Genomic DNA, 14,111 nt, shown 5'->3' with positions numbered 1-14,111 from the left:
AAAAATATATTAGTCCTATTCTGTTTGTCATTTGTAACATAACTACAGTAATTGTTTACTATCGTACGATGATTGAAATGCTGTTTGCCTGTTTATAGCAAAACAGTTGTTTCTCATAGTACATTTATCATTCTTATTTACATTTTTAAAGTATTTAACTAGAAGATGGGATAAAGAGAAGGAGGAAAAGAGGTTAGTACACGAGAAACATGATAAAATCACAAGTATACACAGTAATTTTTTATATTTTCCATGTTTATTGTACAGATAGGTAAACTTTATTGTTACTCTTTCTTTAATAATTTGAATTGCTTTCAACTCTAATAATTATGCTAAAGCTTTTATTGTCCTGCAGTTTATAATTTAACAATAAAGCTACATCTTACTTTATGGGTAGGTACTTTTTGTTTATATAAAGATACATAGTACATATATAAGCTTTATTGCAAGTTGCAAAAAGATCACTCTTGGGGTTTTGGGACGGTTTGTGTTGTATTTCTGTTTTAAACGATCTTTAATTGTTTTACCATGATAATTCATCATATATATTTTTAGAACTATCAAATTAGGCAGTGAACTGTTAAAATAGGCAGTTATAACCATTTAAGGGGCACAGGTATAAATGTGCCTGGACTTCACAGCAAAAACAGGCATTCACGGATATATACAACAAAATATCGGTTTCTTTTATAACTGGGTGAGCCTGGACGCTTTATTGTGTTTGTGTTTTTTGTTCAACTTGGATTTGAACAAGAAAGTGAACGTCAAAAGATACTATAAAGTACGTAAGCTGATGTTTGGCTGTTGTATGTCGATGGGGGTAGTGTAGCAGTTTATAGTTCTGCATTGGTGCTGGGAGCGTGCTGAGTGGTTTCAGAAATGGCTAATATGATGAAAGAAATTTTTAAGAATTCTAAAGATGGCAGTCATTTCTCTTGTGAAACAGTTCCTTTTGCCAGCTGCAGTGTATAAAATGAATAGTAAAAATCCAGGTCCAAAGAAAACTTGAACAAAAAAAGGTAATGAAGAGTGGTGCTTAATCCTGAATAAAATAGACTTGGCTTTTAACAGGTGAACAATATATGCCAACAGAAATGGATGCAAGAAGAGTTCCAGAGCTTGACAACAAAAACAGCAGCTGATGAAATGTGTTTCATATTTAATTATATAAAATCTTATTTATGGATGTAGCATGACTTTTTTTTTCTTCCTTAGAGCTCAGATAGCTGCTGACAGGCTTGAGGCTCAGGCAAGGGCAGCATTATTTAAAGAAGAACCGTCATCAGCATCAACACAAGAACCATCAAGAAATGTTGGTGCAGCAGCTGCCTCAGTGGCCCCAACATCAAATAGGTATAGAATATTTTTGGTTGAACATAGTACTTGGATTTTACATTTTTGTTATTTGTTGCATTCTTGTAAGGGGTTCCTAGGCCACCACTTTGTTCCTTGCTTGTCAAAGTGTATATGGGAGTAAAGTTACTCTGTATCATCCCTTCAGACTTAGCTGCATTCCATTTTGCAATACCCTGCAAATGAGTCCTATGTAAATGTAGAAAAGTAAATCAAGTTTTCCCATTAATTGAATTAGTTAATTGAATTAATGTTTTAGTGGTTTAAATACTGGTGAAAATGTCCATCCTCTTTAGAATATTGTAAAATGCTTAGTGAGAACTTTATAAGAATTTATTTTGATATTTTTGCAACATTCATACAAACCTGTTTTACACATGAAACTTAACCAAATTTTGTGGTGGCGCCACCTTCGCTAGTGTAGGTGTATAGGACGCTCACACTTTTGGGACTGATAGATACAAAACTGCAGAAAGAACCAATTTGTTTGCTGCCGGTTTCCGACTAACGTTGGTGGTTCTGGTGGTCAATTTTTTGTGTCATTGTTGGGGTTAATTGCAGTATTCCTTGGTGACGTACTTGCATATTTTGTGGTTTGTTTACTTAGTTATCACTCAATTATGTCAGATTCTAGTGCCTCGAGCATTAGGCATTGCTCGGAAGGATGTAGAACCAGGTTAACTACATTTTTTTACGATTCACATTCTAAATGTATCAATTGTAGAAGGCAGACTTGTTCTAAGGATCTATTGTGTCCAGTGTGTGTAGATTGGGATGAGTCTAAATGGAAAAACCTTGAAATCTCATTTAGGTAAGTTAGCCAGGGATAGGAAGAGGAAGGCGGCTCTTAGAGCCGAAAATAAGGCTTCTGTAGAGAGTTTTTCTTCAGTAGTTGAGGATTTTCCTACTGCTCAACCTCCTATCTCTTCCCAGATCATTAACCCTCATACTTCTTTACCAGTGACTCCTGTTTCAGGCTCCTGTGATTCCAAACCCGATACCATTGCCAGCCTCGATATTAAGTTTGATAAAAAAAATTTGATTTTTTCGCTAAGGCGATTGTAGATCTTGGCGCTTCTTTCAGGTTGTATGTTTAGAGCGCACCTCACAGAAGTGCAGTGATAAGTTATAATGTTGTGCTATCTGAGGAGGTGGCTGTTTACCCAACCAGTTCTCCTAGACAAAGGTCACTGTCCTGCTCCCTTGCACTAGGGAGAAGACATTGGAAGTCCAAAGGAGGCCGGAGGGGTTTGGCCCCAGACAGTTGCCCCCTCCGTCGCACCTGTTGTCAGTTCACAGGGAGCAGTAGAGTGCCATTGGAAAGATGTCTCATTCAGCACTACTCATCTGTTATCGGAATCTTCAGTGTCGTCGCCAGAAAAGAGACTTAGTCGTCTTCTAGACTGCTGAAGAGACATTCATTGCTCTCTGACGGCTCTCCGCCTCCTGTTAAGAGGTACAGGAGGTTGGTATTGAACTCCCCTTTCAGGCAGTTTGGCGCTCGCTGCTTCCCGCTCGGCGCCCGCTGCTTACCGCTTTTATATTAGCCGTTACATGGAGTATTATATATGAAAATGTGCGCAATTTCATGTAGAATACAACGAAAAACAACTCATGGTTGTAGCTTTTATCAATTTTGAAATATTTTCATATAAATAACTAAGTGCCAAAATTTCAACCTTCAGTCAACTTTGACTCTACGGAAATGGTCGAAAAATGCAATTGTAAGCTGAAACTTATATTCTAGTAATATTCAATCATTTACCTTCATTTTTCAACAAATTGGAAGTCTCTAGCACAATGTTTCGATTAATGGTGAATTTATGAAAAAAACTTTTTCCTTACGTCCTCGCGGTACCTCTTCCAAAAAAATCAGAAATTTTTTTGTCCGATTGTCGTAATGTTTGCACCATTTTAAATTAGCCATTACATAAAGTTTTATATATGTAAATGTGTGCAATTTCATTTAGAATACAACTAAAAACAACCCATGGTTGTAGCTTTGATCAGTTTTGAAATATTTTCATATAAATAATGTGCGAAAATATCAACCTTCGGTCAACTTTGACTCAACCGAAATGGCCGAAAAACGCAATTGTAAGCTAAAACTCTTACATTCTAGTAATATTCAATCATTTACCTTTATTTTGCAACAAATTAGAAGTCTCTAGCACAATATTTCGATTTATGGTGAATTTATGAAAAAAAAAAAAATTTCCTTACATCCGCGCGGTAACTCTTCCGAAAATAATCAGAAATTTTTTTGTCCGATTGTCGTAATGTTTGCTCCATTTTAAATTAGCCGTTACATAAACTTTTATATATGAAAATGTTTGCAATTTCATGTAGAATACAATTAAAAACAACCCATGGTTGTAGCTTTTATCAATTTTAAAATATTTTCATATAAATAACGATGTGCCAAAATTTCAACCTTCGGTCAACTTTGACTCGACCGAAATGGCTGAAAAACACAATTGTAAGCTAAAACTATTACATTCTAGTAATATTCAATCATTTACCTTTATTTTGCAACAAATTGGAAGTCTCTAGCACAATATTTCGATTTATGGTGAATTTATGAAATAAACTTTTTCCTTATGTCCGCGCGGTAACTCTTCCGAAAAAATCAAATTTTTTCGTCCGATTGTCGTAATATTTGCACCATTTTAAATTAGCCGTTACATAAGTTTTATATATGAAAATGTGCGCAATTTTATGTAGAATACAACAATAAACAACTTATGGCTGTAGCTTTTATCAGTTTTGAAATATTTTCATATAAATAACGATAAATAGAAAAAATTCATTCTTCGGTCAACTTTAACTCGACCGAAATGGTCGAAAACTGCAGTTGTAAGCTACAATACTTACAGTTTAGTAATATTCAATCAATAACCTTCATTTTGTAACAAATGGGAAGTCTCTAGCACAATATTTTGATTTATGGTGAATTTTTGAAAACTGCTTTTTTTTACGTCCGCACGTTACGAATTCATGCATCATTTTGTGTCAATATTTTCTCTGTGTTGCCTTGATTATTTTACAATGTGTTATATACCAAAATGGTTGCAATTTAGTGTAGAATACAACAAAAAAAATTAACTTGTTAGCTTTAACCATTTTGCTCACAGCACGATTTGAATACAATTATATATGAAAAATTTTTTTGCGCTGTCATATATCCCAATACATATTTATATATGATAATGATATTTTGTTTCATTTCTGATGGTTGCATACTAAACTTCAGGCAATGACAAAAAAAGGAGCAAAAAAATGAACTCTTAATCTTTAAAACTAGGTGTGCTGTGATTTTTTTGAAAAAAAAAAAAAAAAATTCCGCTTCGGTGCTCACTCGCGAATGCCGCCGGCATATGGGAGACGATTTTTAAAATACTGCTTCGGCGTTTAAGGGTTAAAATGAGTTTCTCTCAAATTTTGTTTACGGTCGAGTTTGATGAAACTATGCCAAAATATGTGAGAGTTTCATTCATATTGCTGATACACGATAATAGTCGTTAGCGGCTCAACATTCTTTCCTCAACTTCAGCTAAAACTTACAGATTCACTTTAGCGCTATATGCCCCTGCTGATCTTTTCTACATAGCATGTAAGGATATAGTACTAATGTAGAAATATATCTGTCTTATTCTCCTTAACCCTTAAACGCCGACTGGACGTATTTTACGTCGACATTTTTTGTGTCTCAGGTGCCGACTGGACGTATTTTACGTCGACATACAAAAGTTTTTTTTAAAATTCGCGGAAAAATACTTTTAGGCCTACCAGCCGAAAACTCTTGAATCACGCGCCTTGGGGGATGCTGGGAGTTCACGGATCAAGGTGTTGTTTTGTTTACAATCGTTACGCAGGCGCGCAAGCGCGAATTTCTTTCTTGCCACACTAAAAAGTATCTGTGACACATCTCTGAAATTATTTTGTCACTTTGACATAATTATTTTACCATTTTAAATTAGCTGTTACATGGACTATTATATATGAAAATGTGCGCATTTTTATGTAGAATACAACAAAAAAATACTCATGATTGTAGCTTTTATCAGTTTTGAGATATTTCCATATAAATAACGATAAGTGCCAAAATTTCAACCTTTGGTCAACTTTGACTCTACCGAAATGGTCGAAAAACGCAATTGTAAGCTAAAACGCTTATATTTTAGTAATATTCAATCATTTAACTTAATTTTGCAACTAATTGGAAGTCTCTAGCACAATATTTCGATTTATGGTGAATTTATGAAAAAACTTTTTCCTTACGTCCGCGCGGTAACTCTTCCGAAAATAATCATACATGCGATTGTGGTAATGTTTGCACCATTTTAAATTAGCCGTTACATAAAGTTTTATATATGAAAATGTGCGCAATTTCATGCACAATACAACTAAAAACAACCCATGGTTGTAGCTTTTATCAATTTTGAAATATTTTCATATAAAAAATGATAAGTGACAAATTTTCAACCTTCGGTCAATTTTGACTCTACCGAAATGGTCGAAAAACGCAATTGTAAGCTAAAACGCTTATATTCTAGTAATATTCAAGCATTTACCTTCATTTTGTAACAAATTGGAAGTCTCTAGCACAATATTTCGATTTATGGTGAATTTATGAAAAAAATAACATTTTCTTTTCGTCCGCGCGGTAACTCTTCCGAAAAAATCATACGTGCGATTGTGGTAATGTTTGCACCATTTTAAATTAGCCGTTACATAACGTTTTATATATGAAAATGTGCGCAATTTCATGTATAATACAACAAAAAATAGTTGAAGGTTGTAGCTTTTCTCATTTTTTAAATATTTGCATATAAATCACGATAAATAGAAAAAAAACCATGTTCGGTCAAATTTGACTCTACCGAAATGGACGAAAAACGCAATTGTAAGATAAAACTCTTACAGTCTAGTAATATTCAGTCATTTATCTTCATCGTGAAACAAATTCGAAGTCTCTAGCACAATATTTAAATTTATGGTGAATTTAAAAAAAAAACTTTCCTTCCCTCCGCGCGCGGATTCTCCGCTACAAATCTCCGAAATGCGTAAGTCCCATTCTCGGAATATTTGCTCCGTTTCATATTAGGCATTTCATAGAGTTTTATATATGAAAATGTGCGCAATTTTATGTAGAATAAAACAAAAAATATTTGAAAGTTGTAGCTTTTCTTATTTCCGAAATAATTGCATATAAAAAATATATATAAAAAAATTCGACATTCGGTCAACTTTAACTCGTCAGATATGGTCGAAAACTGCATTTGTAAGCTAATATTCTTACAGTATAGTAATATTCAATCATTTGTCTTAATTTTGAAAGAAATTGGAAGTCTCTAGGACAATATTTAGATTTATGGTGAATTTTTGAAAAAAATATGTGTATACGTCTGCGTGTTACGAATTCATGCATTATTTTGTGATAATATTTTCTCTGTGTTGCTTTTATCGTTTTACAATTTGTTATATACCAAAATGATTGCAATTTAGTGTACATTACAACGAAAAAAAAATTAACTTGTTACCTTCAACCGTTTTGCGCACAGCGCGATTTGAATACAATTATATATGAACTTTCGTTTTTGCGCTATCATATATTGCATTATTTATATATGATAATGATAATTTTTTTCATTTCTGATGGTTGCATACTAAACTTCAGGCAATGACAAAAAAAGGAGCCAAAAATGAACTCTTAATCTTCAAAACTAAGCGCGCTATGATTTTTTGAAAAAAATATTTTTTCCGCTCCCGCGCTCACTCTGAAACGTCTCCGGCACACGGGAGACATTTTTTTTTTTTTACCGCTTCGGCGTTTAAGGGTTAACATCATTTGTAACATAACTACGGTAATTTTTTACTATCATACGATAGTTGAAATGCAAGCAAAAAGGCTATTGTTATCCTACTCAGTTGTTCATAGCAAATCAGCTGTTTCTGGCTGTATGCATTTTCAAAACAAGTGTATAATTACTAAAGATACTTTGGCATTCTCTTTTACTTTTTAAACTTAACTAGAAGATGGGATAGATAAAGAGATGGAGGAAAGGGGTTATAACTAGAAGATGGGATAGATAAAGAGATGGAGGAAAAGAGCTTATAACTAGAAGATGGGATAGATAAAGAGATGGAGGAAAAGGGGTTCGGCTAACTAAAACATTGAATAGATAAAGAGGCGGAAAAGAGGTTAGCCTATTGTTATTTGGTCTCATAAATTTAACTCGCATGATACATGAGATATGTGATAAAGTCATTTTTATGGGGTGAAAATTTGGGGGTCGCATGATATGCAGGGTCACATGTTATACGAGTACAGTGGTACCTCGACATAGGAAAGGCTCAACTTACGAAAAACTCGAGATACGAAAGCAAATATAGATTTTTTGGCTCTACATACGAAAATAGTTCAAGTTACGAAAGGTTATTGCTGTAAAGTCCTGAGATTTGCCCGGACCACCAAGAACAATTTTAAAACTCGCGTGCCGCCAACTGAGTAAATTCGCCACCATCCTCCCGTTCTCCCATTGGTTCCTGATGCTAGTCACCCCGTAAGATCCTGCTCTCCTATTGGTCAGCATCTACCCCTTGTGCTCTATGTATTCTATTGGTAGAAGGATGCTGTAAATTGAAACACTTATTCATGCAATACATTTAATAAAAAAAAAAACATTAGGTAAAGATAGAATAAAGAATAGAAATGAATGGTTATTATACTGTTTGGTAGTTTCAGTAGTTGAAGAGAGATAATGAAAATTTGATTACTGTACGGACTGTGTGCTAGGTGAAAGTGGTTGCTTGGCGATCGTTCGGTACTCGTAAGTGTTGAACGTAATCAGAAGTTTGGAAGTTTTTTTTGTTTGACTGTTTATTATAGTTAATGGTTACTTAATAATGATTTAAAATGAGTACATGCAATACATTTAATTAAATAAAATTGTGAATTAGATATCATAAAATATAAAATAAATCAGACTGCTATCATCGAAGCAAACAAATACGTATTTTCTAGAAATCTTCTTCTGTTTTAATATTACGTATATGTTTCATTATAGCCGTCAGTAACTCGGTATCTCCATTAGGTAAAGATAGAATAAAGAATAGAAATGAATGGTTATTATACTGTTTGGTAGTTTCATTAGTTGAAGAGAGATAATGAAAATTTATGGCTTACTGTGTGCTACGAAAAGTGATTGCTTGGCGATCATTCAGTACTCGTAAGTGCTGAATGTAAACAAAAGGTTGGAAGTTTTGTTTGTTTGTTTGTGTATTAATTTGAAATGAGTACATACTGATTATTTATACATTTTATTGGCATATTCTAAACTTTTAGCTTTTTAGGTTTAGATGTCAGAATCATAGACTAGGCTACAGTAGCAACTGCTAACATAGGCTAGGCTTATTGCTAAGGGACATATGCTAAAGTCCTAATATATGCAGTAAAAATGGGGTAGAACATTACATGCAGTTGAATATTACTCAAGTATGTGCAGTATTTTGCCTTTTTGGAGTCATATTTCTTCCATCGGATCGGCGTCGTAACCCTAGAACATGTGCTGTAAGCCTGGAAATATAATTTACTGGGGTGTTTTTGTAGGGCTTGGAACGGATCTGGCATTTTACATGTAAAATGCGGTTCAAGATACGAAAAGCTCATAGGTACCACTGTATACGTATACAGTATTTACAAAACCCTAGTGGGACCTCTTTTACAAGAAAGGCGAAAATTTACCAAGTTATAGTACATATTTTTTCTAATAAATAATTTTATTTTGTAATACGTATATATAATTATGTCCCACACAATATCAAAACAGATAAGAAATAAAATCAGTAACAAATTATGAGCATATTTGTTGTAAAATATTTACCTAAATAGAAGTAATGGCACCTCTTTCCCACCCGATTCCTCCAATCAATGGCACATAATATTGTTACTCACCATGAGTGAATCTGTCCACCATCCAAAACCTGTTATTCCTCCCATGTGAGGGTATCCGTCCATTGTGGGTTAAATTATTCTTAAAACTAACTTATAACTAATAAATAGAATTTTGGCCCCTTTACAATGCTAGGTGATCAAAATTAGAAAAACACGACGACTATAAATATACAGTGGTCCCCGTTGTCACGGGGGATGCATACAAGACCCCCCCTCCAGAATAGCTAGAATCCGCACAGCAATTACTTAGAACTGCCCTCTAAAAATGCTTATCACTGCCTATCTTGAACATTTAAACAGCAAAGTTTCCCTAAAAATAGTATCTTACTTCAAGTATACATTAAAATATTATATTATTACTGTACATCTTAATCTTTGAAATTATATGAAATATTTCATAGTAAATCTTACATTTCATGGTTAAAAATATACGTTCGTACTGTATGACATAGTTATGTTCGTGTAAAAATAATCCTGTCTCTCCATAAATATTCAGCAGTGCACATTTTATTTCATGCAGTTACTATTCAAGCCATTCAGTTTTCTTTTTACAAGGTAAACAATTGCATTTACTAAAGTCACAAGAGAGAGAGAGAGAGAAAACAAAAATACATATGAACAATGAAAAAATTTATACACTAGTACAACATATGTAAATAGGGTGCTCACCAGTGATAAATGTTGATTAAAGATGATGATGATGAAATAGCTGTGTAGTCCAATGAATGGCGATGAAGGTGACTGCATAGGTAAGCAAAGGTATTACATCTCTTGAGAGCCCCTTGTCACCTTCAGAAGACACTTCAGGTCAGCCCCAAGAGGGCAGTCTGTTGGCCCTGTGACCAGGAGTAAGTACCCACTTGCTGCAAAACTGTCATTTCCTCCCCCATTTTGACAACAGTGCTACTCGACCCCTCGGGAAAGCATGAGAAGAATGAAGCCAAGGCTTCCGTGCCAATCAACCTCACCAACCCAAAAAGCAGAACAGGACAGGAAAGAGAGGAGGTTCTAGATGAGGCTTGAAGCCTCCCAACCCCACACCTCCCCCAAGATGGGGGCTGTTTGGGGAACAAATGGCTAAGTCTGGCAGTGATGTGGAGCATAGAGTGGATGGTCCAAACCCTCAGGAAGAGATACATACTCCCCTTAGAGCACAAACCACTGTTGGCATCAGAACCATTCGAGCTCTGCTCACACTGGAGTGACTTGCCCAAGGAAAGAGCTTTGCAACATGAGATAGATGTGCTCCAGAAGGGCTAGTAGAAGTAATGGATGACAAAACACTGGGCTTCTACAGCCCACCTCTTCCTGGTGCAGAAAGCAGTGGGCAGATGGAGGCCCGTCATAGATTTTTTTTATTCTGAACGGCTGCGTGCAATCAACGGCATTCAAAAGGGAGATGGCACAGTCTATCTGAGCGGCGATCAGGGAAGGAGGCTTAATGGTCTCATTAGACCTGCAAGATGCATATCTATACATCCTGATACACCCCTCCTTCAGGAGGTTCCTCTGGTTTTTCTCCCAGAAGGTCACATACTAATTCAGGGCCCTCTGCTTTGGCCTCATAACAGCCCACAAGTTTTTACCCAAGTGTTTCAATTGGTGTTGGAGTGATCCCACTGGACAGGTATCCAACTATATAGGTACCAGGATGACTGGCTCATACTAGTGCCTTCAGCAGAGCAAGCCGCAAAGGCCATAGACAAGGTTCTGCAGTTGTGCAGGGACTTGGGAATCCTAATCACTGCCACAAAATCAGATCTAGTACAGACATAGAGGATTAGATACTTGCCGATGACAATTAACACTGCGAAGGCGAAGTTCCGATAAGTATCCAACTCCTTCCTGTCCAACTCTCGCCAACCAATGAAGTGGCAGGGCTTATAAAAATTGGTACCCAGGGGCAGGACCTGTATCAGTTCCCTACAGACCAGGACGGGATATGAGCATGACAAGGAAGATACTGGAGTTATCTGCAGTGGTGGAGGAGCCTAGTGGGATGCGTACTTGACTATCAATCTGGTAGCCTGAGTTTGCTTCCTGCGGCCACTAGTGCGGAATCAAAGGAATTTATTTCTGGTGATTAGAAATTCATTTCTCGATATAATGTGGTTCAGATTCTACAATAAGGTTTAGGTCTCATTTCTAAGTAACCAATTGGTTCCTAGTCCCAAAAAAATCTAATCCTTTTGGCCAGCCCTAGGAGAGCTGCTAATCAGCTCAGTGATCTGGTAAAACTTAAGTATACTAACTTTTTTTCTTGTCCCGAGGTCTGAGAATGATGCTCATATCTTCAAAGTGACCCCAAGTGGAATGGTATGCAGACCTCCACCCATTGGTGGACAATCCAAGGCAACTTCAACCCCCCCCCCCCCCCCCCACTCCTATCCTGCTGAAGCAAGAACACAATGGTGGGTTTCATCTTCACGGGTGGAGGCTATCCAGCAACTCCTTATAAAGAAGGGTTTTTCAGGAGTTGCTGAGGTCATTGCCAGCCCCCTCAGGCCCTCTTCCCATGGTCTGTACCAGGGAAAATGAAAGGCGTTCCTTCATTGGTGCATTGGGAGTTATCGCCATCCCATCAAAATGTCTTGAGAGATGTGGCAGAATTTATTCTGTTCCTGTATCAAGAGGACCCCCTTTCCATTTCTGCAATTGAAGGTTATAGGGCTGCCCTCGCCTGAGTGTCCAAACCTAGGGCCATAGACCTTTCAATGTTATGGGAGCTGTCAGACATGATAAGAAACTTTAAGAAGAGTTGCTTTCTCATGAACTGGAACTCCTGGAATAGAGTATCACCAATGTCCTAACCTCCTTCAGAAAACACCCCCATGAACTGCTCAGAATGGGCGTCAGACTGGGACTTGACCCATTAAAGCAGTTTTCCTGTTGGCATTGGCATCAACGAAGGTGGGGAAACTGCATGCCCTCTCATACATTAAACCCATACTCATGTATGGACGTTGATTGGCTTCACCTCCTTCCCAGAGTTTGTGGTGAAGACCCAGAACCCCTCTAGACATGACCCAAGGTTTAGTGGTTTTTCCATCCCCTCATTAACCCTCTTAAGCCGACTGGACGTATTTTACGTCGACATTTTTTGTCTCGTGTGCCGACTGGACGTATTTTACGTCGACTTACAAAAGTTTTTTTAAAAATTCGCGGAAAAATACTTATAGGCCTACCAGCCTAAAACTTTTGAATCACGCGCCTTGGGGGATGTTGGGAGTTCACGGATCAAGGCCTTGTTTTGTTTTGAAGCGTGACCCAAGTGCGCATGCGCGAGATCCCTTCTTCTCGCTCCAGCCAGCATCAGTGGCGCATCGTCCGAGAGCGATCTTTCGTCGGAAGCGTGTTTTTCTGGACTTGTGCGAGACTTTGAGCATTTGTGTTGCTACAGGACATTCATAGAGATGTCTCAACAACGTGTGAACCGCGAAAGGCGCGTTTTACCCGTCGGAAGGGATCGTGTAAGGAGAGTTTTGGACATGGATGCTGGCGAGGGGCCAAGCACCCAGCATGACCCTGCGCCTCAAGGCCGTTCTGTGCGGCCACGTGTGGCTGAAAGTGTTTCAGGAACACAGCGTATGCCTTTGGTTACCCCTAGGAAGCATGTGGGCGTCCTTAGGGGCATTCGTAGGCATTTGGGAGGCCTCCAACCAAGGGACATAGATGAATATCTTTCGGAGCTTGATCGGGAACATGTCACAAGTCCTCATTTTGATGGCGGATGGTCATCGAGTGATGAGGACACCAGTCCCGATGAAAGTGAGGATGAATATATGCCCCCAATGTCTGTTCGAGGCTCACATCCCGAAAGTGAGCTCGAATTCAGTGGCTTTAGTGCTTACGAGGGGGAATCTGAGGAGGGGGAGGATGGGGATATGGGGTCTAGTTTTATCGCGGAGGACAATACAGAAAGTGAAGGCCTAAGTGAGGGTGATGGGCCAACGGGGGAGGGTAGAGGGCAATACGCGCACGGGCACGTAGAAGGTCGGCTCGTCGCGCCAGCCAAGGTGAAGGTCGGTCGTCGGAGAGTGACGAGGGGTGGACGGAGGACCCCACCCATCCTAACATGCACCCCTTCACAGCAACCCCTGGGCTCACCGTACCAGTACCCCTGACTGTTTTGGGGTTCATCCAGCTTTTCCTTACGCGGGAATTGCTGGAATACCTGGTACACCAGATGGTGGACTACGCTCGGTACTGCCGGTATGAACTAAGGACGACCTTGTCGTATTACTGGCGGGGTTGCAACCTCATTGACATGGCGCATTTTTTGGGGCTCCACATTCATTTTGGTATGACACCTGCTTCCGATGTCAGGCAATATTGGAGGAGGAATTATTTTTTATGTATGCCCAATGTGCCTGGCGTTATGTCCCGTGATAATTTCCTGGCGTTGGACAGGTACTTCAACGCCTTCAACCGAAGGGCCATACCCCGGAATAACAGTGATCGCCTCATTTTAGTGCGCCCAGTGTTGGATTATATCCGTGATCGGTGTAGAAATTTCATGATTCCTGGAAAGAACCTGTCTTTGGATGAGGGGATGATGCCTTACAAAGGACGTCTTAGTATAAAAGTGTATAACCCCAAGAAGCCGAAGAAATATGGTGTGAAATTTTTTCTTATTACCGAGGCCAACACTGGATACGTCGAGGACTTTTCAGTGTATTCCGGGGTCTTCTCCACGCTGCGTGACACTGTATTCAGTCTTGTGGGACGTTTCCATAACCAGGGATATCACCTGTTTATGGATAATTATTATAACTCGGTATCCCTGGCCCAGGAACTGTAT

The 14,111-nt window shown here is 38.2% G+C and overlaps 1 protein-coding gene across 2 annotated transcripts in view; it reads left to right on the top strand.

Moving 5' to 3' along the window:
• Window positions 1-14,111, top strand: part of LOC135197818 (UBX domain-containing protein 4-like) — a 186,552-nt gene that overhangs the window by 127,799 nt on the left and 44,642 nt on the right. For both annotated transcript variants that reach the window (XM_064224951.1, XM_064224952.1), the window contains exon 8: window positions 1,216-1,353. In XM_064224951.1, coding sequence (XP_064081021.1) covers window positions 1,216-1,353 — 138 coding nt within the window. The remainder of the gene's footprint in view (window positions 1-1,215; window positions 1,354-14,111) is intronic.

The sequence above is a fragment of the Macrobrachium nipponense genome, chromosome 21, assembly GCF_015104395.2.
Source record: "Macrobrachium nipponense isolate FS-2020 chromosome 21, ASM1510439v2, whole genome shotgun sequence".
NCBI classification, from domain to species: Eukaryota; Metazoa; Arthropoda; class Malacostraca; order Decapoda; family Palaemonidae; genus Macrobrachium; species Macrobrachium nipponense.
The sequence above is the reverse complement of the archived record's forward strand: the minus strand, read 5'-3'. Positions and strand labels throughout refer to the sequence as shown.